Source organism: Leptodactylus fuscus, chromosome 3 (assembly GCF_031893055.1).
Source record: "Leptodactylus fuscus isolate aLepFus1 chromosome 3, aLepFus1.hap2, whole genome shotgun sequence".
NCBI lineage: Eukaryota > Metazoa > Chordata > Amphibia > Anura > Leptodactylidae > Leptodactylus > Leptodactylus fuscus.
Window position 1 is genome coordinate 16,128,609 of NC_134267.1, and position 26,883 is coordinate 16,155,491.

The 26,883-nt window shown below is 45.5% G+C and overlaps 1 protein-coding gene across 1 annotated transcript; it reads left to right on the top strand.

Moving 5' to 3' along the window:
- The first annotated feature begins 3,311 nt into the window (after window positions 1–3,311).
- Window positions 3,312–25,359, top strand: CENPF (centromere protein F). Its single transcript, XM_075267077.1, has 19 exons — window positions 3,312–3,385; window positions 4,628–4,819; window positions 5,483–5,679; window positions 5,806–6,013; window positions 6,190–6,481; window positions 6,888–7,090; window positions 8,286–8,411; window positions 8,541–8,669; window positions 8,951–9,073; window positions 10,392–10,527; window positions 13,251–15,385; window positions 15,624–17,819; window positions 19,154–19,306; window positions 20,273–20,449; window positions 21,412–21,573; window positions 22,241–22,400; window positions 22,730–23,179; window positions 23,728–23,915; window positions 25,186–25,359. Exons 2-19 carry the CDS (start codon window positions 4,658–4,660, stop codon window positions 25,357–25,359), a joined length of 7,371 nt encoding a protein of 2,456 aa, XP_075123178.1. The 5' UTR covers window positions 3,312–3,385; window positions 4,628–4,657.
- Window positions 25,360–26,883: the final 1,524 nt, after the last annotated feature.

Genomic DNA, 26,883 nt, shown 5'->3' on the forward strand with positions numbered 1-26,883 from the left:
AACTGCTCCAGGGCTCCCCAACAAATAGTGATGTTTATTGTATTGGGGTCCTCTGAATACAACTGCCCTCTCTATACCCCCTCTAACTAGACTGTGCCATGTGCAGATCCTATAGAACATAATTAGGCACTGCCTTAGCAGGTCTATAAGAACAGGCCGAGATTTGAGTTTTTAATGTTACTGCGCCCTCTGGTGGAACATTCTATACTATAGTAGAAGTTTTGAGCATTATAAGACTGCATTCACATCATGTATTTTTTAAATTTTTTTTACATCCGTTCAAAAATGGGCGCCAACGGTTGGCCAATTGTATAGGTGAGTCCACATTGTTATTCAATGTCCGTTGCTCTTATCCATTACAATGGACATCAGATGAGAGATGTAGATGGAACCAACGCTTTGTACAAAAAGTTTGCAGAGGTTTCTCCTGTGGACTTTCTGCTTCCATTATACCTCTATAGGTTTTTGGAAACGGCAGCTTGAAGGGGTTTCCACGGAATGTAACATTGATGATCTGCCCCATAGTATAGGCCACCAATACCAGCGGGTGAGGGCTCAACACCCAGAAGCCCCAAAGATCAGCTGTCTGAAGAGGTTGCACCGTTTGGAAAAGAGCTGCAGCTTCTCCACTGATTAGCAAGCACAGCGCCATACATTGTATAGTGGCTGTGCTTGGTATTGCAGCTTAGCCTGTTCACTTGAGTGGGACTGAGCTACAAACAGGCCATGGTACTGATGAACTTGGCCTGTGAAGAGGAAGCAGCGCTCACCTGAGCACCATTGCCGCTTAAAGATTTACTTCAAGTCATACTGGTGGCAGTGCCTGCTTCTACCTTGGCGAAGGAGAAAAGCTTAGGGGAACAGTCTCTCTTAAAGGGGTGTTATCTAATTTCAATGGCTGCTGTATCAATAAAAGAAGGAATATTTTCCACCATCTACTGGGTAAGCGCTGATCTTTGTTTCCATGGGTTGGAATTGGTCCAAGTTTTAGAATTTATCTTCTGACGTTCCGCTCATGGTGACCGAAGCTGCTACAACAAAGAGCCAGCACTAGTCTACCTGCTCGAATTGTAGTTGTGACCGACTTACAACTGGAAAAGGGGAGCAACCCTTACCTGTAACGCTCGCCTTTCTGACAGTGGAGGGATATCAGTGCCAAAACTAAGGCCCCGTTCCCACAGAGTAACGCGGCGCTCATTCTGACACTTAAACACGTGTCAGTGTGAGCGCTTCAAAACAGAATCCCGTTGACTTCAATGGCTTCCGTTGAACGTGCGGAACACATTGAAATCAATGGGTTAAAAAGCCTCCCGTTAATTTCAATGTGTAGCGCGCGTAAGACGGAACCCACTGAAGTCAATGGGATTCTGTTTTGAAGTGCTGACTCTGACACATGTTTAAGTGTCAGATTGAGTGCTGCGTTACTCCGTGGGAACAGGGCCCAACAGCACCAATATCCGCAGCACATAGCGGCAGCTCTCTAGAGGTATATAATGGCACTGGTGCCAGAGGACATGGAGGGTCCTATTTAACCACTTCCAGGCCAGCCACTGGGTTTTTAGATCCGGAAGGTGGTTGCCATGTTCTGCAAGGATGTATTGGTACGTCCATGCAGCTGCTGAAACAGGGAGCCGGCTGTAACTTCAGCCAGAGCTCCAAGAGAGAAGGCAGGAAAAGTTTATTACCTTCCCAAATGCTGTGTACAGTATACACCACTCAATGAGCGCTGTATATACACTGCTATAGGCGCTGCCATGATGTGGCTGACTATTGGGTAACGTGACCCGCTCAGGATCAGCATGTGTTATGCTTGGTTCACATCTGCGTTGGTATTCCGTCCAGGGGAGTCCGCAAACAGAATACCAAGCGGTGTGCAGTGAAAGCACAGAGACCCCATAGACTATAATGGGGTAGGGGTGTTTGCCGTGCACACGAATCATGCGGAGAGGAGATTGTCAAGTACTTTCCTGTTTGCATGTACCCTGCAAAGATCTGTCATCAAGCACACGGACCCCATTATAGTCTATGGGGTACATGTGCTTTTATTGAACAGAGCCTGCAGTTGTGTTCAATATTCTATTCGGGGGATCCCCATGTGGACTCCCCCGGATGGAATACCTACGCAGATGTGAACCAGGCATTAGAGCTGCTGGGTGCTAGAGGACCCAGATCAGCTCTATAGAACGGGCACCAGTTACAGGGAAAAATCAGTCTCCCCCCCAAAAAAAAACCAAACAAACAGTGATTAGATATCCCCCAAAGGTCTAATATGACCTTATGGGAACACAATGTACAAAAAAAAAAAATTATATAAATATATTATACACAAACACGTAAAAAAAAAATTATAAAATAATTTGAAAAAAAAAAAAAATGCTAGTAAAACACCCTTATTAAAGGTTCTAGCCCCACCCCTAACAACACCATAAAACCTAAAAATGACCGTAACAGAGAGTAAAAACTATATCATAAAGTTTTTCAGTATCACTTTGTGTTTAATAAAAAAAATAATAATAATAATGAAAAGTGAAAAACAGACATTTTCCCCTCTTTTATATCTTCCCAGACATAGTAAAAATAATGGGTGCACATTTTTTCTTGGCACATTTCCATGTTGCTTTGGGTCTTCCAATACAACAGAGGGAAAAAAACTCCCATCATATGCATAGAAGCAGATGGGAACTTACTGCAGTGCATGTAAAACGTGTCAATACCGGTCAAGTAACTGTGTGTGAACAAGCCCTTAGAGCTAAAGGTCCATTACACATGGCTGTGGTAGTCACAGAGGGCTTCACCTGTACAGGCCATGACAGGCAGTGATAGCAGAGACAGGTTATACTGGTGAAAAGAAGTGTACATTAAAAAAAAAAAATCGTTTGCGATTAAAATTAGACGCAGCCACAAAGCACTGATGACGGAAACCAGCACATTAGTAATGTCCCAGCCTTCAGACTCCTCTATAGCAGCCCCGGTACCGTCCGCCACATACGCGCCTGTTCACACAGTGCCCACTGCAGTCTCCTCCAGCTTTTAAAATTCCCCACGCACTGCTCTGATTGGACAATGAGGTCACAGCACAAACACCAATCACATTCGTCTTCACAGCAGCCAATCGCGCTCAGGCTTATATTTCCCGGTGAGATATTTGAATTGAAGCCACGCCCACTCCGCTCTCTCCACGATGTGAGTCTGATTGGGGGGCGGGATATTATGATGCGTTCTGTCCAATGACAGGGTGAAGGGACGCGTATGAACCAATCACAGCGATTCATCCGTACATGGGCGGTCCCGCTGTGTGTCTGTTGTGTGCTGGGGACAGCGCGGTGTTTGACTCGTTATCGCAGCGGATGAGATGACGGGAGCCGGGCGGTGATCCTAGAGACAGGTGAGAGGAACAACAGCGCCCCCGGCAGGGGAGGACAGTCCACCACTATATAGTGACCGGGACTTATCGCCCGATCATAATGGACTAGATCTGGTGTCCTATACAATGTGATCGTGTCATCAGACCTTACTACAACGTCCGTGCAGGTCACATGATCCGCTATTTACTGCAGTGACAAGTTCACATACAGTATACAGCAATGAAAATAACTTCAACTCTGCCTCCAGTAACATAGTGATATAATATCCTGTACTGTGACGTCACTGTGTATTATCTCTGTACTGTGACGTCACTGTGTGTATTATCTCTGTACTGTGACATCACTGTGTATTATCTCTGTACTGTGACGTCACTGTGTGTATTATCTCTGTACTGTGACATCACTGTGTATTATCTCTGTACTGTGACATCACTGTGTGTATTATCCTGTACTGTGACATCACTGTGTGTATTATCTCTGTACTGTGACATCACTGTGTGTATTATCTCTGTACTGTGACATCACTGTGTGTATTATCCTGTACTGTGACATCACTGTGTGTATTATCCCTGTACTGTGACATCACTGTGTGTATTATCCTGTACTGTGACATCACTGTGTGTATTATCTCTGTACTGTGACATCACTGTGTGTATTATCTCTGTACTGTGACATCACTGTGTGTATTATCTCTGTACTGTGACATCACTGTGTGTATTATCTCTGTACTGTGACATCACTGTGTGTATTATCCCTGTACTGTGACATCACTGTGTGTATTATCCTGTACTGTGACATCACTGTGTGTATTATCCTGTACTGTGACATCACTGTGTGTATTATCTCTGTACTGTGACATCACTGTGTGTATTATCTCTGTACTGTGACATCACTGTGTGTATTATCCCTGTACTGTGACATCACTGTGTGTATTATCCTGTACTGTGACATCACTGTGTGTATTATCTCTGTACTGTGACATCACTGTGTGTATTATCCCTGTACTGTGACATCACTGTGTGTATTATCCCTGTACTGTGACGTCATGTTCAGTGGGGTCCTAGTGGTCAGCCCTCCACTGATCAGATAGTTCTCCCCTGTGCTGTATATAGCACCTGCCTTATATGTGGTGGGTCTCCAGTCTTGTTGGGCGCTATATACTCAGGCTCGTATAATTGGATGTGAATGTCACGCCCCGTTAGTTCCCCTTTCATCACTAGGGCTCCTGTAGATCGGAACCTCATGATTCTCTTATGTTACAGAACTACAAGTGGACCCCGCAGAGCAGGACGATGAGTTGGGTGGTGGAGGAGTGGAAGGAGGGTCTGCCCACCAAGACCCTGCAGAAGATCCAGGAGCTGGAGAGTCAGCTGGATAAGCTGAAGAAGGAGCGACAGCAGAAACAGTTCCAGCTGGAGTCCCTGGAGGCGGCCTTCCAAAAACAGAAACAGAAGGTATCGGGGCTACACGTTAGATCCCATCTATGTCCCCCAGTGTGGCTGATACAGGGGCCCCCATGAGATCCTCTCACTATACAGCAGTGCAAATCTCTTTCCTATTTGTTACAATGTATCAGCTCAGGTAACTTATATCATTGTACGGTCCAGACTAGAGGGTTGCCTAGACTGGATAGCTCAGGGGGGTCCGAATCCTAAAATCCCTTTTAATCTATGAATGTTCTCAGTCACTGACAGCAAGCAGATATCTAATGAGAAATAGACACAGAGCAAAACCTTTATACAATAATTTAAGGAGATGTCCATCTTAAATATCAGACCGTTTTGTGTATACAGCTCTTGTGTTAGCCTATGTGTCAACATGGTTACAGACCACAAACAGATCCTGCGCAGTCTGATCCTGCAGTCCTATTCCTTTTTGGCCTCCTACCCCATGCTTACATACATTTGGTAAACTGCCATCAAGCAGACTACATGGGATGTGTTTGTAGTCTGTAACCATGCTAACACATTAGTCTGCATGGGAACTGTGTACGCAATACGAACATTTTATAAAGTTTCTTCATATTCAAGATGTATTTGTGTAAGCTAAGAAAAAAATTGTTATAAAGATGGAGAGAAATTTTAGCTTTTTGTAACCTCAAGTTGTGCCTTTAACAGGTTGAAAGTGAGAAAAGTGAAGTCACGGCGCTGAAAAGAGAGAACCAGAGCTTGATAGAGTTATGTGACAACCAGGAGAAGACGCGGCAGAAACTGAGCCACGAGCAGCAGGTGAAGGACACGCAGATCAACTTCCTGGAGGGACAGCTGAGCGCCAGCAAGAAGCACATAGAGAAACTGGAGCAAGAGCTGAAGAGGTCAGCAGGGGCGGGGCTAATGTGTGCTAGGCCCCTCCCACGAGGAGCATGGAAATGTATATATCTGACCAGAGTTAAGGGGTGAATACTGGATTTTATGGTGGACCTTCCCTTTTTGTCCCGCAGGTATAAGAATGACCTGGAGAGGAGCCAGCAGTCGGACATGTCTGTGTGCGTCACCCCTCAGAAAAGCTTTACTGCCGCGATCACGCCGGTCAAATTTAATGGTAATATTTGTACAGAGTCTAAATATGAAGATCTGCAAGAAAAGTATAACAAGGAGGTGGAAGAGCGGAAGAGGCTGGAGACGGAGTTAAAAATACTGCAAATTAAGGTAAGTAAGGTGTTCCCTCAGGAAGGGTGTGAGGGGAACGTGATGGCCTAGATGGTCTTGGCTCGTGTCGTTGCTTTACACTGCAGCTCTGCTTGTTTCCAGTCGTTGCTTTTTCGTATTCTTGTACCTGTCTCGTGTCTGCAATGACCGAGCTCTTTCTGCCTCCGTCTGTGCAGTTGGTGAACCAGACGCCTCAGCCCACGCCCCAGAATACAATGAACCACCGCGACATCGCTCGTCACCAGACCTCCTCCTCGGTGTTCTCGTGGCAGCAAGAGCGAACGCCGAGTCGCACGACATCCAGCAGCCATGACGCTTCCCTGAAGAGGAATTACAGCTCCATCCACTATCCGTGGGAGCAAGAAGAGACGCCGAGCAAAAGAGGCCTCAAATCTGACAGCGTGAACAGGAGTTTCTCCGAGTCCTCCAACAATCCTGCAAACGATCAGCTCAGGAACCAGAATCAAGGTGAGCGGCCATGGGTTGTTTTGTAGGTGGGGGTCTCACCTCTAGGACCACCACGTTTCCCTATGTTACTGCAGCCGACCCCCTACCACCCTTTAGTTCTCTGCACAGATGGGTGGCCATGGACCAGTGTGTAGGTTGTCAGCCCCCCGCCAATCAGATATGTATGGCGTTACCCTAAGGATAAGCCTTCGATATGTTAATCCTGGAAAGCCCCTTTAACTGAGCACATAAGACATGAATAGTCATTTTATAATATCGTATCTGAATGTTATTATTGGAGTTGTATATAGGTGCAACACAGAAATAACACCCATCAGGCGTATAGGTGAACATCGCCATCTCTGCAGTATACATATATACCCCTGTACTGTACTGATCGCTGCATCTACTTCCGTTCCTTCTGCAGAGCTGAGATCTAAAGTCGGTGATCTGGAGCTGCGAGTGCAAGTCCAAGAGAAGGAGCTGAAAAATCAGCTGAACAAACTGCAGGAGACTCAGAAGCTGCTGGAGAAGACGCAGGCCGAGCTGGCCGAGCGAGACAAGACCCTGGTGAAGAGCCGCGATGACCTGGCGCGGGTGACTGTACAGTATGAGCAGTCTATAGACAAGGTAAGTAAATGTCATTCTTAAAGGGGTTGTCCAAGAATACAGTATTGATGGCATATCCTTAGTATAATCCATTGATGTATGGTGGGGGCCCCTGCAATCCCACTGATCACCTGACTGAAGGGACTGTGCTGTTCCTTAAAGAGGACTTAGGCACAGGCCGTTCTATATACTGCTGGAAAGTTGACAGTGCAGTGAATTCAGCGCACTATCGGCTTTCACGATCTGTGCCCCGGGTGAAGAGCTATCGGTCCCGTTACCGTAGCTCTTTACAGTCAGAAGGGCGTTCTTGACAGTCTGCCAGTAACGTCCTTCTTCAAAGCAGCGCCTATCGTGCTGTGCTGTGTGAGCGGGGAGGAACGTCCCCTCCCCTCCTGATAGTGCTTGTCTATGGGATCCTACCATTCAAACACATTTTTTTCTCATTAACACATCGGAATAGCCTTAAGAAAGGCTATTCTTCTCCTACCTTTTGTTGTTTTGTCCACGCCGCCGTTCGCTTGAAATCCCGGTTTATGTCGGTATGCAAATGAGTTCTCTTGCAGCACTGGGGGCATCCCCATCGCTCAGAGAGAGCTCTCCAGCACCACCTCCATCTTCTTCTGGAACGGCTTCTCTGCGCGTCTTCTTCCAGGATTGGCTTCAAAGGGGTTGGCTTCTAGGCCTCGGGCAGAGCCAACTGCGCATGCCTACCGGCCACAAGAAAATGGCCACTTACAATACTGTGTAAGTGGCCATTTTCTAGTGGCCGGCGGGCATGCGCAGTCGGTGAGGCCTAGAAGTTTGATGCCAGCTCCGGAAGAAGAAGCGAAGAGAGGCCGTTCCAGAAGAAGATGGAGGCGGCGCTGGAGAGTTCGCTTGCAGCATTGGGGACGCCCCTAGTGCTGTTTAAGCGCTGAGGACCGCCCCCTGTGCTGCGAGAGAACTTATTTGCATACCGACGAAAAATGGTATGTATATCGAACAACGGCGCAGAGAAGACATCTAAAGGTAGGAGAAGAATAGACTTTCTTAAGGCTATTCCAACGTGGTACCCAGAAAAAAATTGCATTTTAATGATAGAATCCCTTTAACAATAGGTAATTAGCTTCTCCTTTGCAGTCTGTCTCGTCTCCAGTATTTCTTGTAGTATTTTTCTCGCGGGCAGTTTCATCTCCTTGGTCTTCTATTATCTAACCTATCCATTGTTATTTTTCAGTGCACGTCGGCCGAGCAGAAGCTGAAGAAGGTTTCAGAAGAGCTGAGCTGTCAGAGACAGAACGCCGAGAGCGCCCGGCTGACCCTGGAGCAGAAACTGAAGGAGCAGGAGAAGGAACATCAGCAGGTCCATTGCTTCTATTAGTATTGTCTCCTGTCTGCCCGCTGGGATGTCAGTGCTGTGTGCAGGGCATAGACCCCGAGCGGCCATCGCCCCCTGCTGGCTGCCGTGTAACACCTCTCATTGTGTATACAGGAGCTGTCCCGTCAGCAGACTGCCCTGAAGAATATGGAGCAACAACTCAACCAGACGAGAACCAAACTGAGCCAAGAGTCCCAGCAAGCCAAGAACGAGTTTAACGCCATTCAGTCAGAACTGGACCGGGTAAGACGTCTGCTGATCATTGAGTATTCCCCATAAAATAAAAATTTCAGTGTTGTATGAATCCACAGGAGGGGGTAAAATAAAATAAAAAAAAGAAATGATGAGTACCTACCTGTGGTGCTCGGTTCCATTGGTGCCTCCGGTCCTTGGACTGCTGGGGCTCAGGCGACCATATTATTGTCCTCAGTAGTCACGTGTTGGGCGCCAATTAAATTCTATTTGTATCTCTGCACATCCAGACGTTGCTTCCCTCCATGGTCGTGACTTGTCCTCTGCTTTAGGTGACTCATGGGAAGAAGATTTTGGAACACGAAGCAGAAGATTTAAAGCAGAAATTATCCAGAGCAGAACAAACCGCGTCCAACATCCAGAATCAAGTGAGCGATCTGAAGAAGGAGCTGGAGGTAAATGTTCCGGAGACGGCGCTCATCAGCCTCATAGGCGTTGCAGAGTGCATGTGTGACCGCCACTCATCGTGGTCATGCCTTGAGGGGGAACGTGGGACCCCTGCTCTAGTGATCTGTGGGGGCCCAGTCATTGGACATGTATCATCTATCCTGTATATAGGTAATAAATGTCCATTATGGGATGTGCCATCTAATGTGCAGCTTCTGTACATACGTGTGTGCCCGGTCATATCACACGGCCACACTAAGCTGCAGATTATCCATTTTGTGCTTTATTTTTCTGGATTTTGCACTTCAGTGAAGCCAAGGAGATTCTCCTGACCTCCACGTAAGATTTAGGGCACTGCATATAATCTGAGCGTCCCCATCGCAAGATGTTCCGTGACAGTTGTTGTGGAGGCTTCACGGGTGGAGAATTGTGATTTTCTGCTCTATAATAGTAGGTGGGTGTCTACTGCCTCATATCCTAAAATACACAGTGCAGAAGGACAAGCTGAAGCAAAAGAACACAGATCGGACTCGCTGTAAGAAGCGGCAGCCATTGTGTTACAGCTCCCATTAGCTGCAGCTAGTCATCTTGTGCTGTCAAAAACGGCACCACACTTGTTGAGGTGAATGCTTTTGAGCTGCAGTACCAGATGCAGCCTGTGCACAGGTGTGGCGCTGTTTTTAGCTACAACCCCTTTTAATATTGCAAGTACACAGCTTGGTGTATACTCTAGTGGCCTTTGCATCAACATGAGCGTTAAAAGAGATTTTCTGGGCTTATGAGATTCATGACTTCCGTTTGCATAGGATATCCATCATAAAATTGGTGGGGATCCGACTTCCAGGACCCCTGTAGATCAGCTGTTTGAGGCAACAAATTCACAGGCCGTGTGACATCATGTTCATTGGTCAATTGGCCTGGGCGCGCAGTTCAGTCCCAGTTCTGACACTAAAATTTGGGTCACCCCTTTAAATAAAAAAAAATCTGACTGCTTGTAGCCACCACTAGAGGGCACTTATTGCATATGGTTTATACATTAAAGGAGTTGGACATCTCGGGGAGGAGGCACTGCTCACCTCCTCCCCCTCCCTGCACGGTGACCTCTGCACGGGTCACAGAGCATGCCCACAACACTGTCCCATAGAAGCCAAGGAGTCATCTCCAAACTACAGGCTTCTATTGTCCATGTGGCTGCTGTATAGCCTATAGGGCAAGATGGCCGCCTCCACAATCATGTACAGAAAATAGAATTTAAAAAAATCTGAATTAATAAAACCAAATCTGAACCTCTGTAACCGGATTTGCTCTCCTTGTCGTTGCCCTCAGGACGCCAGGTCTCAGCAAAATGCGCTTAAAAGTCAACTCGACCAGAAAACGAGAGAACACGCGAAACTAGACGAAGAATTCCGAACAGCAAATCAGACTCTGCGGCAGAACCAGGTCTTCATAGATGAGCTGAAAAGTAAGTGCCCCCCTGCAGCATGTTTGTATGACACTAATACACCCCGGTCTGGAGTTATTGGGCCGTGGTGCGTTCCTCTCTGCGCCATCCCCGTATCGCGGCGTCTTAGACGTCGCTGTTATGCTAATTACTAATAATACAACACAAAGTAGATTTTTGGAAGAAATACAGAAGCGGCGACTTTGATAAATGTGTTCTGGTGTAATGAGAAAATCTCAGCCCCGGGCTACGTGCGAGCTCCCAAGTCTGATCTGCGTAGTGTGAAAACAGACAGAACGCGCGACTGTGCTGCCAGCGCCGCTGCTTTATGCTTGTAATACAGCCACAATGAAAGGGTTCAGCGGTTTCATGTTCACAGGCCGCTCTTTGTTTTCTTTTTGCAATTTCATTGTAATTTTTTGATCCATGTTTTTCTGTAGACGTTAATATTTGGGGGCCGTTATAAAGTTCCTGTGGTGCGGCGAACTTATTGTCATAGCCTAACTTGTCTATGGATGCGGAGATTTCTATAAACCATCGAATCCCATTATATCATAGGTACAGTTAAAGGGGTTGTCCAGGATAATTTAGTATTTCAGCAGGAGGCCTATCCCTGGTGCTCCAGTATCCCAAGCCGCTGCCCAGTCCTTTGAGACCAATCTGCGACCAATGGAAATGAACGGGGTCGTCCTGGTTCCTTTGCTGATTGGCCAAAGCGGTCACTGGGGGAAAATTTCAAGGAACGGACAGCATTTTGGGACTTTGCAGCAGTGGGGAAAGGAGAGTATGTGTTTTTTTGTTTTTTTTTTTCACTTTCCCCGGCCTTCTGCTGCAATACTAAAATATCTTGGACAACCCCTTTAACCCGTCATTCGGATAACTGAGCACATCGGCTACGGGGCACCTGAGATCTATATGAATAGAGCATGCGCTATTTGTTTACAGAGTGGACTAACACATCCATGAAAAAATGGGTGCCGCATGGATCCTGCACTCGCTTAGCCAAGTCCGTTTTGGTTGTGTGAATGTAACCTAAAGGGTTGTCCTTAGAGTGATATGTCTGTAAGCTGTGGGTTCCAAATTCTGGACCTGCCAAGGATCAAAAGAATTCTGGGTAAAGGGGCAACACGGTGCCTCAGTGGTTAGCACTGCAGCCTTGCAGCGCTGGAGTCCTGGGTTCGAATCCCGCCAGGAAAAACATCTGCAAGGAGTTTGCATGTTCTCCCTGTGTTTGCGTGGATTTCCTCCCATTCTACAAAGACATACTGATAGGGGGGAAAAAAGTACATTGATCCCTATATGGGGCTCACAATCCACATTAAAGGGATTCTACCACTAAATAGCTATTTTTTTTCTGCTTTAGATGTCGGAATAGCCTTTAGAAAGGCTATTCGTCTCTTACCTTTAGACGTGGTATCCGCGGCGCCATTCTTTAGAAATCTTGTTTTTTACTGGTATGCTAATGAGTTCTCTCGCAGCAATGGGGGCGGGCCCCAGCGCTCAAACGGCGATGGGGGCGTCCCCACTGCTGCTCGAGAATTCTCTCCAGCGACGCCTCCATCTTCAGCTGCATCCTCCCCTTCTCTGTCGTCTTCCTTCTGCGTTAGCTCCGACGCTTGCTCAGTCGGCTCTGCCATCAAGACACTAGTAGAGCCGACTGCGCATGCCGGCCGGCGGCCAAATTTTTGAGGCTGCTATTGCGCGCACGCGTAGTACGCGCCTCGAAGTCTTCGCCGAACACAGCATACTGCGCATGCTCAGTAAGGTCTGTACAGACCCTCCGAAGCCTGGATGACTTCACTCGTGCGTCGGAGGTCTGTACAGACCTTACTGAGCATGCGCAGTACGCTCTGTTCGGTGAAGACTTCGAGGAGCGTGCGCGCAATTGTGTCCTCAAAAATATGGCCGCCGGCCGGCATGCGCAGTCGGCTCTACTAGTGTCTCACTGGCAGAGCCGACTGCGCAGGCGTCGGAGCTGACGCAGAAGGAAGACGACAGAGAAAGGGAGGATGCAGCTGAAGAAGGAGGCGTCGCTGGAGAGAATTCTCGGGCAGCAGTGGGGATGCCCCCATCGCCATTTGAGCGCTGGGGGCCGCCCCCATTGCTGCGAGAGAACTCATTAGCATACTGGTAAAAACCAGGATTTGTAAGGAATGGCGCTGCGGAGACCACGTCTAAAGGTAAGAGACGAATGGCCTTTCTGAAGGCTATTCCAACGTCTAAAGCCGAAAAAATAGCTATTTAATGGTAGAATCCCTTTAAAAAAAAAAATAAAGAATTCTGGGCAGTCTCCCATCACCCCTCCTTTTTGAATGGAGCGGTTTAGTCAAAACTGTATAACTCTGGATACAATAAGCTCCCTCTAGTGGCACCTTCAGGTTGTCAAAATGTTATTATTGAAAGGGATTTTTGGGGTCACATAGGTAGTTCACACATCTACATATCTTATGGAAGAAGGGAAGTCTTTAGCAAATTATTTTACAGTACCTGGTGTATAGATGACTTCTAAGATTGTAAAGACTCAGGGTTTCAGCTCTGAAGGCTACAGAACTGAATGCAGCTTTAGAGTAGACTACAGACTGTAACTTATGATCAGCACAAGATATATAATGTTAAGGGTGTACAAAATGACGACTTTCTGTGTAGCTTGACTTTATACACTATAAGACGTTGCTTAGAGTTGGAGATAGACTTTTAGCCAAGACGTTACTCAATTGTGTAATTTTTCTGTATCGCTTTTACAGACAAAAATAATACATTGGAGGTGGAGATGAAAGCGGCCGTGCAGAAACTTAACTACCAAGACACGTCCTGCTTAGAAAATCTTAAAGCAACCATGACAAACCTGGAGAAAGAAAAAGATTTTGCCAAGGAAATGCTGCAGAAGCGAGAGAACGACTTGACCGAAATGAAGAACGCCCAAGCGAAACTGTCCGAGGAACTGACCACTTTGAAGAATCATCTTCATTGTAAAGAGCAAGAATGTACAGACTTGGCTCAGTGGAAGAACGAATATGAAAATAATACCATCAAGTTCTTCACCGAGAAGGATGAAATGTCTAGAAGGATCAAAGACTTGGATACGAAGGTCCAGAGTCTAACAGATCAGATAACGTTACTGGAGAACGATAAGAAAAACTTACACACCCAAATAAAGACCCTTCAAGATATCATTGATGTAAGATCGTCTGATCTGGAGGTCCAGAAGGTAAACTGCGCAAACCTGAGCAGCCAGATGGTATCGGAAAGTCAAAAATATCAAAAAGAAATAGAAAACCTCCTACAGAAAATATCTGAACTGGAGACACAACGTAAGACTCAAGAAGTCTGGTCAAACCAGGTGTCCTTTTTGGAAAACGAGTTGGAGACGCAGAAAAAGATAAACTCAGAATTGCAAAGTCAACACGACCTTCTTCTGAGAAGTCAACGAGAAATCCAAAAACAGGCGTCTGAAGTTGAAGAAAAGCACGAGTCCAGATCATCCGAGCCCAATGTTGACTGTCTTGCATCGATCATCAAGGAAAAAGAAGAAGAAATCCACACATTATCAGAAAAACTAAACTTGGCTAAAGCAGAGATGGAGTCTGTATCTCAGAAGAACAAAGAACTTATAAATAGGCTACAAGAGCTGAATCTGTTGTCTGAGTCCTGGTCTGCTGAGAGGGAAACGCTGGCCAAGGCAATTAATTCTTATCAAAAAGACATCGAGAAGCTGACAGAGGAAAAGAAAAGACTGGGCGAAGCCTGCAATGTGCTGAAGAACGAGAAGACGCAACTCAAGACTGCAAAGATTGACACTTCAGAGAGCGACAGCATTGCAGAAGATAGCCTGGTCGATAGGTCTAGAGAGGAAAACGCAAGCCAAGACGAAAATCTGAAAGGAGAAGTTGCGGAATGGAAGGGAAAAGTTTCCCGAATTCAGCAAGAGAATAGTCGTCTGCTTCGGGCTAATGAAGAATTGTCTTCGTTGGTGGGGAAGCTTCGAGAAAATGAATGTTCGCTACATAAGAGTCTAGAAGATTTACGGGTTTGTCTGAAGGACAAAGAAACATCTTTAAGAAACATAGAAACGAAGTTAGAATTGCTGAACAAAAGTGGTAAAGAGGAAGATCCTCCAGTGGAAAGAGTCCAGGAACAATTGATCGACCTTCAGAGCCCACCAAACAATGGTAATGGCTCACAGTCTACGAAGGTCTCTCAAGATGGTCCTGAAAGTCAAAAAGAGAAGAAGACCATTTTCCATAGTCTTGATGACACCGCGCTGATCGGCACTGATGGAATCTTTATGGATAATTCTCTTTTGGATATCACTGGAGATATTTCTCTATTCAATCAGTCAGTCGGGCCGCAGAACCGAGAAGAAAACTTGACCTTACTGATCAACATGGACCACCTTTCTTTGGCTTCAGCTAATGACACCACGCTGATGTTACCAGATCTTACACAGCGAGAGTCCAAAAAACCTGCCATCAAAAATCTGCCAGTTTTGTCACCTTTTACATCACCCCCTGCAAAGGAAAGGGTGGACAGAAATGAAAGTAGAAAGTCTATTACCAGCGAGATTGTTGACTTGCTCCTCCAGCAGTCTCCTCCTCAGCAGCAACAGGCCTTAAGCTTGGACGTAAAGAGCAACGAATCTGACGAAATGAAAGACTTTATGGTCTACCAAATGGAACTGAGTAGGTTGCAACAACAGCACCTGTCGGAGATAGCCACGTGGCAGGAGAAATTGAAAGAACAAGTTTTGGAAATGGAGACCAAGTTGTCGGCTGAGAAGGCTGTGACGGAGCGTTTGACTCAGGAGTTGGAGGCTGCAAGACTTGAACTCCAGGTTTTCGACTTAAGTGCACGTTCCCTGCTGTCCTTCGATAATGATGATGTAAGTGTGCGTGGGGAAACTTTTTTTGTGAGATATTTTCCTCTGGATGACTTAAAGCTGCAAACTTTTTGCCATTTACTTATCCATAACCATAATTTTTCATTAAATTCCAAAAAGTTGTTCAACGTAGGGTGTGAAAAATTGGTTGGCTTCGTAAGACTATGTCTAGAACTAGACTTTTTGAAATAAAACTTTTTTTTCTACGTTGTAATAACTTTAAGTGACTTTTTTATTTTAGTTAACTGGAAAACTCGATACCGCCAATCAAACCATCTGCACCGTTCTGCCCATCGGAAGCCTTTCTCTCGCCAACCAAGGACATCTAAAGCAAAGTCCAAAAGTTAAAAGCGAAGCTGTCGATGAGAACATAACCAAGATGGTTAATCATGAAAGTCCTAAGGAAAAAATAGAAAATAATGAGAACTCCTCCCGGGAGAGAAAGAGAAGGAAGAGTCCTAGAGGAGCTCATGTAGACAAACTAGAAGATCAAGATGCCCCTGAAAATCTCCAGCTCAAGACGGAAGAGAAGCAGAATCTTTGTAAGACTAAGGACAGAGAAGATAACCAGAGTCTGGTGATGGAAATCAAAGACCTGTCGGCCCAAATTGAGGTTCTAAAGGAGGAACTTCTTAATAGAGACCAAGAAATCCAAGACCTTGACAACAAATCGAAAGAACTCGAAATCGAAAGATTGGAATTACTAGGACAAATTGAGTTGATTTCTAGCGAGAAATCGGAGTCGGCAAATAAAATTGCGGAATTTGAAAAAGAGCTTCAGAATTCTTCAAACGCCATGGAGATACTGAAGCAGCAACTATCCGAGTTGTCTAATATACGAGAAAGCTTGGAGCTCTCTAGCAAAGAATGGAAAGAAAATTATCTTCAAACAGAGCTTGAGCTAAAGCGGGCGAAATCTGATAAAGCAAATATTGAGAACCACGCGTTATCTCTAGAAGCTGACCTGGATGCCCTTCAGTCCAAGTGCCAGCGCTTACAAGAGGAAAGCGAAGGCCATTTACGGTCCTTTAATGAGATTCGGGAGAATCTTAATACTGTTGTGGCGGAGAAATGTCAGCTAAATCGGGAACTGGAGAGTTTAGTGGAAGAAAAGGAAGAGCTTGATCAAATGTATCACAAGCTTAAGGTAAAGGAACAGGAGTTGGAATCTAGTAAAGTAAGCTCCAAGGAGCTAATAAAGATTCTGGAAGCTGAATTACGAACACTGAAGGAAGAACTTCAAGCTGCAAAATTGACTGCAGAACAACTCAAGGAAGAAAGGGATTCTATGGTTGGCTTGAAAGAAAATGAGATGACACAAGTTCAAGAGTTGAAGAACGAGGTCCTAAGAATTCAAGAAGAAAAGAAAATACTGGTCACTGGGCAAGAAGATCTCCAGATACAACTAAGTACGATGCAAGCGGAAAACGAGAAGCTTTCGAGAACTCTGGAACGATGTCAACATGAGAAGAAGGAGCTGGGCCAAAGCTTGAATTCTGCTCAGGAAGAGGTTACTCTGATGCGTACTGGAATAGAGAAGCTTAAAGTCAAGATCGAAGCTGATGAGAAGAAGAAGCAACGTTCAATGGAAAAGCTAAAAGAGTCAGAGCGCAAATTTGACAAGTTGAATGACAAGATCGAGTCCTTGGAACGAGAATTGGTCATGTCTGAAGAGAATTTGGAGAACGCCATCTTACAAGAGGAGACGGCGAAGGAGGAAGTGGAGAGAGTCAAGGAGCAAAAAGAAGCTTTAGAAATCGAATTAAACTGTTTACGGAAGAAAATCGAGGAACTGGAAGAAGAACTTGAGAGGAGCCGTGAGAAAATTGTTGAGTTAGAAGCCACAATTGGAACCATTATGAAAACTTTGGAGAATAAAGACCTTGAGTGTACTCAGTATAGGGACGACTTCAAGAAACAACAGGATTTGCTTCAAGTAGAACTTGAAGACTTACTTGCCCAGAAAGCCCTATCTGACCAAAAACATGAAACCACCATGGCTGAATATGCCGATATTTCATCCAAGATGAAGCAGCAGAATGAACAGTTGCAGCAAGAGTTGGAACAGGCCCAGATGTCTAGCAGTGACCTGAAGATGTCTCTTGAAAAGCTTACTTTGGAACAAGAAGAATGTAAACTTCAACTTGACGAGAAGACTCAACAACTGGTGGCCCTCGAGAACCAAATAAAAGACGCAGAGCAGTCGGAGACCAAATATTCTTCAGAAGTCTCCCGGTTGGAAGTTGAATGTGAAAATTTGAGGAACACAAATAAGAGTCTACAGACTGCAGTAGAAGAATTAGAAGAGAAGGTTCAGACCCTTTCCGAAGAGAATGAGACTCTTCTGTCCACCATGGCTGGTCTGAAAACCTCTTGTAGTGATCTTGAAGCGCAGATGGAATCCACCAAAACTGAAAAACAAAATCTTCTAGATAAGGTAAAGACTTAGTCCATTGTTGTTCCCCTTGGTTCATTGTCTTTTAGTTAGTGTCCATTAGCTCCGGCCGGCCATTGCTTATGGAAGTTCACTGTTCTTTAGTGTGATTGCTTGTAGGCATCTACAGTAGGTTTGTGAGATCTACTTCTTTCTAACCTACCGAGTGTACGTATGTAAGAAGTAGGGCGATACAATGAGTATGACTGCTGGGTCTGACTACAGAGGGGGGTTTGTAGTCTTTTACCCTGGAAACAGGTCCGCGTAGGAGTTTTAGCTCTCCTCACTTCCATACTGCCCATAGTTCCCTCCACTTCAAAGTCAGGTCATCATCTTATCTGCAGCAGTTGGTGCCACTTCCAGAACCTTTGGCATCATCATCTTCACCATCTAAGGTTCTGTAAGATCCATCTTAGTATTCGCTCTGCAGATCCCGGACTTAGATATGGGCGACAACATCAGCAATAGCAACTGAAGCTCCTTCGATGACTACTCTGCATAGCTAAAGAAAACACTGGAGTCTTCCGTAACCTGTCTATTTGCAGGGAGTTGTCCTATGAAAGACACGCTCTAGGGGATAAGTGGGGGTCCGACCACGCGATCATGAGAACAGAGGTCTCTGGGGGCCCTATGTGAATGCAATGGTGGCGCTCATGCATGATCACATCCATTCACCTCTTTGGGAACATGGTGCATCATAAATGCTAATGATCATTTCCTTGCCCCCCTCGGACCTTTATGGGGTTATCCATGATTAGAAAAAAATTACATTTTTTTTTTTCCAAAAACAGTGCCACCCGTGTGAACAGGATGTCTATGGTATTGCAACTTAACGGTTTTCATGTCAATAAAGTTGAGCTGCAATACCAGAGACTCTCCATAGACTAGTGTGGCGCTGTTTTTGAGAAATACAGTCGTGTGTTCTAATCCTGGACGCTGCTGTTTAGTATTCTGTGTTGCATCTTTTAGTCGCCGACTATTCCCGATTGAATATGTATTAGAGAGATAAAGCAGAGCAGCGTTTGTCACCAGGTCAACACCTTGTGGTCCGGAATGATAAGCAATACCTATAGTTATGGGTTTTCGAATAGCAATGTATATAGTCTTTCATTGACTGCAGTATATAGTCCCTTCCAGCAGTGCCAGAAAGTGAGACTCATTCTCTGCAGGGGGGTGGGTAGAGCTGTAATTGTCAGTATCCTGGATTACATTGCCTTGCTGGCTGCAGGATCTCCAGGGTGAGATAAGCCCCGGGCTTTTCATGATACTTCTCAGACGTGTATCTTCCTTACCGGAGCGGCCGGCCGCCTTATCTTCTCCTCTCCGGTAAATTGCAGGTGGCTGAGCTAGGAGACAATTGTCAGGGTTTGCAGAAGAAATTGCAAGATGCTGATTTACATATCAAAGGTATTGAAGAGCAGAAGTGCCGCGAACGGCGAGATCTGGAGGAGGAAATGGAGGCGATCAAGAGGCAGCACAAGGACAGCAGCGTGAGTTACTGCTCCCTATAAGAATAGCCTTTCTAGATTTCACTTTTTAACCTCTTGCTGACCATCCATTGACTATATACATCCAAGTGGTCTGTGTTTATCTCTGCAAGGGCTTACCTGTAGGTCCTTGCAGAGTTGACAGCTGCTCAAGGTTGTGCAGGAATGGGGAGCCGGTAGGGTTGAGCCGATCTTGGGACTTCAGGATCGATTTTAAAATCCAATTTCCGATCATTTTCCAGCCAATCCTGATTGCGAAATTTGCTCGATCGCCTATCGGGATCTGATCTATCCCGATCGCTCAACCCTAGTCAATGCTTCTCTATGGGAAAAGTCACTTTTAGGGTAGAGCCAATCTTGAGATTTCAAAATCCAATTTCCGATCATTTTCCAGCCGATCGCGAAATTTGCTCAATCACCAATCGGGATCCGATCTTTTCCGATCCCGATCGCTCAACCCTAGGAGCCGGCTTTCCTACTTGTATACATAGCGCTCACTTAGCTATGGAAGCCACCATGATGTAACGTCCCTTCAGTCATGTGATCCACCGGAACTGCCTACACTGCTGGGTTCTAGAGGATCTGGATCAGCTCCGCGATGTGCACTAGCACACTAATGTATGAGCCCCAATGACAAGGAAAATCTGCAAAAAAAGCCCCTAAAATTTAATGTTAAGATGTCCTACATGACCTTTACATTTCTAGCTGTCAGGTCCATAGCTTGAAATGGCTCATGCATAGATATAGATTTGCCGGCTGTCTGCAGTCACCACTAGATGGAGCTCTTCCTACTGTCTGTATGTGTGTCTGCTGCAGCAGCTTAGACCATTGAAGTGAATGGGGCTGTGCTGCAGAACTGCACAGGCTGCATTCTCCTATATGTCAATGTCTTGCTAATAGAAGTGTAGTATACGTTATATGTAAGTTATATCTGCCCAGTATACATTATATATAATCTGCTCTCTATAGGCTCAGCTCCTGACCGCTACATCAGAGGCGGAAGAAATGAAGGCGTCCTTAACGTCCCTCCAAAGTGAGCTGGAGTCTCAAGTAAAGAAGCACAAGGATGATATAAAGGAATACGAAGAGCGTCTCCTCCAGGCCGAATCCCGTCATCAGTCCCTATTGGATGAGATACGGGAACAGGTAAGCAAATGATATCTGATAATAATCCATATAGACCAAATGTATAACACGTCATACAACGTTTCCTGAGTGCAGGATATAAAGAGGACCGTTTACTACTTGTTCTATCAGTGTGTTAGTGGGCGCAGGTCTGCACAACCGGGGTAAGGGCACAGCATAGGACGTACCAAGTGCTCAGGAATATCCACCTTTATCCCCTGCAAATGGGAACCTGTGCATGGTTCACAGACTCATATTAGCGGACATAGGGGATATTTCACTTTTTTTTTTTTTACATCACTGTATGAAAGGTCCTGGAAGTGACGTTTCTTCTATTACGCAGCCTAAAGTAATGGATGTAGCATATTCTGGATTGGTACTTACTACCGTCACACCATCACGTCTTTCTGCCAGTCATGGTGTGGTTGTCATAAAACTCAACATTTTTACATCACTGTGTGAAAGGTCCTGGACGGTCTGTAGTGAAGCTTCTATTAATGGATTTAGCATATACTGGACTGATCCTTGCTGCCTTCACTTTACCTTTTTGGCTCCATTCCATCTGTCTGTCATGGTGTGATTGTCAGATACAGGATCATAAAACTCCTATGTTTTTACTTCATTGTGTGAAAGGTCCTGGACGGTCTGTAGTGAAGCTTCTATTAATGGATTTAGCATATACTAGACTGTTCCTTGCTGCCTTCACTTTACCTTTTTGGCTCCATTCCATCTGTCCGTTATGGTGTGATTGTCACACTATAGTACATTTTTTACATGCTTGTGTGAAAGGTCCTGGTAGGGCTCTAGTGAAAAATCTTCTATTACTGGATTTGGCCTCTATAGACATTATGATCTGGGAAGCGCCGAGCAGTCCACAATGGGTTACTTATTGACATTTGATGTTTTTAACTTTGGTACATGGGAACTCTTAAAGGAGTTTTAGAAACTTTTCCCTGCCGTAACCGGTCTCTGTTTTTTTACAGCAGGCCAGCGAGCTAGCGCGCTACCGGGAGAAGCTGACGTCGCTGGAAACACATCTTAATGTGCACAAACAGGAGATTGATTGCTTAAAAGCCGGCAATGGGGAATTGAATGAATCCTTGCGTAAAGCTCGGGAGCAGCTGGCGGAGCTGAAACGACTTAAGGTAAGTGTGGACTTGGCAGCTGCGATAATCTGCAATGTGCCATCGATCTGCTGGCAGATACCGGCTAAAAATTACATTTATTGACCGTACTGTGGAGGCTGAGGCCCTGGCGGCACCTGCCGCGTTATTACCGCTCATTTATTGTCTTAAAGGGCTTGTCCTAGAGGTATAAACTTATGTGAGTGCAGGAAACTTAAAAACATAGCAGTGTTCAGTCTTGGAACGTTCTCGGACCGAGGTGAGACCGAACCTCAGCTTTCTGCCACATGTGACAATCCTCCTATACTAAGGGCTCACGTTGCGGCTCTTGTTGCAATATAATCGCAGAAAGATCGGACAGGACAAGGCCTTATTAAAAACAACAGGGTCAACCAAAAACCACCTCTATGTACCCTTTGCGGTATGGAGGGGCACTTGCATTGGGGACCCCCTTGCTGTGATTCATTCCTGCAGGTACAATGGATTCGACAGTTCACGTTAATGTGGGCCTGTCCGTTGTTCTGATCCGTCGCAGGACCAGAACATCAGATGATGTCCTGCAGCCATGGACACCAGGAGGACTCTGGGCTGAATCCCGGAGGACTTCCTTAATACACAGGACTAGGGGTATTAGAATTTTTTTTATTTCACTGTGCATTGACTTTTTTACAATTTTTTTTTTTTTTAGGAAAACTTTGAGGATCTGAAGAAGGAAAATGCAAAAACCAGCAGTGATCTCCGGCAATGGATGAAGTCGTGTGAAGCGCTGCAGGGGGAGAAAGAACAGCTGCAGAAGAGACTGTCCCAGCAGGAAGAGACGCTGAAGGACCTCACCGAGAAGCATCACAGTATGTTATGTCATAGTTAAAGGGATAGGTGATTACCCAATTGGGAACCTGCCTGGTGGCCATAGAGGGCTTAATACGTCACGCATACCACCAAAAAATCTAAATTGGCTTTAATTTTTTTTAGATTTTTATGTCTGTAGCCATTGCAAATATAGTATAACATTTAGGCTGCCACTAGAGGGAGCTTTTCTGTATACTCTTCATTATTATTGAGTTCATTGTATACAGTGATCTCCCTCTGGTGGTGACTGAAGGTAAATGCATTTTCTCACAGTTTTTTGTGATGTTTTTGGCCATCAATTCACATGTGCATATTTATTTTGATACAGCAACAGACACGACCACCAGTGATAATGATTTGCTGTCGGAGATCGAGGAATTAAAGCAATGCTTAGAAGAGAAGACGGAGGAGGCGGACGAGAGCGTGGAGAAGTACTGCAACTTAATGATCAAGACGCACAAGCTGGAAGATACCAACGAGACGCTGAAGAAGCAGCTGGAGGTGCTGAGCACAAGACTGAAGGAGCTGAAGACCAAGAAAGAAGCCACAGAACCTCAAACATCACAGCCAGAAGTGGAGGCGGAAGAGGCCAAGAAAAGAAGGAAGAGCAGAAGATCAACGCAAGGGAAGCAAGCGGGCAAGAGGCGGAGGGAGTCCGGGAACATGGGGCAAACTCCATCAACACCCCAGGCCCTGACCAAGAGAGTGAAGAAAACTGCAAGTCGGAGCTTAGAAGAAGAGTATGAGCCCGAAGGATTGCCAGAGATTGTAAAAAAAGGTATACAGCAGAATAGTGAGCGCAGCTCTGGAGTATAATACAGGATAAGTAATGTAATGTATGTACACAGTGACTGCACCAGCAGAATAGTGAGCGCAGCTCTGAAGTATAATACAGGATAAGTAATGTAATGTATGTACACAGTGACTGTACCAGCAGAATAGTGAGCGCAGCTCTGGAGTATAATACAGGATATGTAATGTATGTACACAGTGACTGCACCAGCAGAATAGTGAGCGCAGCTCTGGAGTATAATACAGGATAAGTAATGTAATGTACAGTATGTACACAGTGACTGCACCAGCAGAATAGTGAGCGCAGCTCTGGAGTATAATACAGGATAAGTAATGTAATGTATGTACACAGTGACTGTACCAGCAGAATAGTGAGCACAGCTCTGGAGTATAATACAGGATAAGTAATGTAATGTATGTACACAGTGACTGTACCAGCAGAATAGTGAGCGCAGCTCTGGAGTATAATACAGGATGTATCTCAGGATTGTTATGTAGATCACGTCTATATAAAATTATTTTTATGTCCTGTAGGATTTTCTGATATCCCATCGGGGAAGCAGAGTCCTCATGTCCTCCGGAGAACAGCGGTGCCTTTAAGGAGGAGTCCCCGTATCACATCACAGACCAATTCACCATCCGTATTGAACAAACGTATTGATAATCTAGAAAACATTCCTGATTTAAACAGTCCAACACTAGAGGGCAGCAAGTCCCATGTGGTAAGTCTGACGTGACCTCTTATGCTGTATAAGCCAGTACTGCCAGGACATGCTGGGAGTTGTAGTTTCACATCTGATGGAGTCTGTCGTTTAGCATTAGACTATAAAGCCTTGAGCTGGGGATCTCTTGTGTTAATTGGTGCAGACGCTGCAGTTTGACACTAGGGGGGGTCGGGTTAATGAGGCGCGGTGGAGGATGTTAATGATAGAGCTGCCGCAGAATTGTTATTCCGCCTGTGTTGTTCGCTTTGTGTCAGGCTGCTCGGCTTTGTTTTACATGTCAGCGTGTTTGTATTCGGACAATTAGGACGTTCCAAGGGGATGGGTTATTGTGGGCCGTGTCCTGGGTATTAATATGGCTGAAGACTGCAAAGTGGAAATATACCGCCATAGTGTCAGGGGAATAGACCGCCATAGTGTCACGAGGAATAGACCACCATAGTGTCACGGGGAATAGACCGCCATAGTGTCAGGGGAATAGGCCGCCATAATGTCACAGGGAATAGACCGCCATAGTGTCAGAGGAATAGACCGTCATAGTGTCAGAGGAATAGACCGCCATAGTGTCAGGTGATATACCATCACAGTGTCAGGGGAATATACTGCCATAGTGACTGGGGTATATACTGCCATAGTGTCAAAGGAATAGACCGCCATAGTGTCAGGGGAATAGACCGCCATAGTGTCAGAGGAATAGACCGTCATAGTGTCAGAGGAATAGACCGCCATAGTGTCAGAGGAATAGACCGTCATAGTGTCAGAGGAATAGACCGCCATAGTGTCAGGTGATATACCATCACAGTGTCAGGGGAATATACTGCCATAGTGACTGGGGTATATACTGCCATAGTGTCAAAGGAATAGACCGCCATAGTGTCAGGGGAATATACTGCCATAGTGTCACGAGGAATTGACCGCCATAGTGTCAGAGGAATAGACAGCCATAGTGTCAGGGGATATACCATCATGGTATCAGGGGAATAGACCGCCATAGTGTCAGGGGTATATACTGCATAGTGTCAAAGGAATATACCGCCATAATGTCAGGGAAATAGACCGCCATAGTGTCAGGGGCATATACCGCCATAGTGTCAGGGGAATAGACCACCATAGTGTCAGGGGAATAGATCACCATAGTGTCAGAGGAGTAGGCCGCCATAGTGTCAGGGGTATATACCGCCATAGTGTCAGTGGAATAGACCGCCATAGTGTTAGGGGCATTATACCGTCATATATAACTCTTTGTAACCATTTTATGTTGACCCTGCAGGCAAAGACCGCAGAGGACGCTGCACCAATGGACGTCCGGTCTCCACTTTCCACCTACATCAAGAAGACTCGAGCTTCTGATAAATCGTGTGCTGGCGAACCGGAGAAAGCGCGAGCAAGCGTAGGCTCTTCACACGATGACACTGTAGAGGATGGGGCATGTCAGGTCCAGTGACCCCGGCAGTGTCACATGACGTGTTATATGTTATGTACTGGAGTGATATGTGCAGAACACGGTCAGCCCCAAAATCCTGTCCCCAGCTATTGGATGAGCACAGGTCATGTGATGTCTGAGCGCCACTGACCGCCTGGGGTGGGCCTGGATACAGAACTTTATCTTAGATGGTCGGTACCATGTCTGTAAGGAAATGGCGGGCTGAGGGGTGGCATCACCTGTACCTGGAGCTCCTTTGTACACTCCCTTTGCCTCCTGTGCTGAGACTCACCTGATTGGAGATCACATGACCACTGAGACCAATCACAGGACTCCGAGGGAGCGGTGATGTCACACACATGCCTGTAGAGGCCAGTGATGACTCTGTGGTCTCTGCTTCCGGTCCAGCGAGTCCCCGTACAGGAGGGAAAGCACCATGACTTTTTTTGTTGTTCTACACCCACCCTGCCGACTAGACAACCCCTTTAACTTCAGAAAGTACCGTCGGCTCCTATCAGACTGTGTACAGAGACAACCCATTGAAAAGAGGAGAAGTAGTCCCCAATTTCTACATTTCCAGGAGGAATAACAGAGGAACGACACAACACAGATTTTGTTATTTCACGGGCAATACAAGTATTACGTCAGTCACCAGTTGTCCTTCTTTGGATCACTTCTGGTTGGTACTGACCTCTATATACAGGCCCACCCCACGAGACCGGCCATTCTAGAGTCATCAATATTTCCCGGAAAACCTCTCTAACACCTCGAGGCACTGACTGATATCTCACAGGTGACCCATCTGAAATCTATATTTTTTTAATGACATTTTTTGCTATTTTTGTCTATACCTTCTCTTTGTATTTAAGCGAATCCCTTTAATATCATTCCCCTAATCCCTGTAAATACGTTCGTGCTGTATATATTTATATATGTACGTTTTTTCTACTTTTATGTCGCATTGCGGGACGAAACTGTACGATACAGATCATGTCCTATACAAATTATGAATTTATATAAAAAAAAATATATTATTTCCAAATCTGTATGCATAGACTTATTTTATTACAGCAAAATGAACTTTCCGGAAACAGCGCCACCTTTGTTCACATGGCTGTGTTCGGTACTGCAGCTAAGTTTCATTTTAAATCTGATACAGCTGTTAAAGCAGGGGCATGATAAAGAGATTTAAAGGGTACCAAGAGAGTTGCTGCCCGTCAGATCCTGTATTAGCATTGAAGGGGTTCTCCAAGGATTTTGGGCACCATACCTAGGAGATCTGGATTAGTTTCCAAATTGTCACAGGATCAGAACCAGCACTTCAATAAACCAAACTGTAGTCTGATCCCACAATGATGTCTTACTATAGAAATACTAATTTGGCAATAAACCCCGCATCATGTCAGTAGGCTTATTAACGGACTCATGCATGATGTTAAGGAGGCTGCCTCTAGAGGGCGGCGTACAGAGGCACTGTTCTCCTAATTACATCCTGGAGAATAGATTTGCATATTTTTTACCCAGAATCCTCAGCGGAGCAGGAAT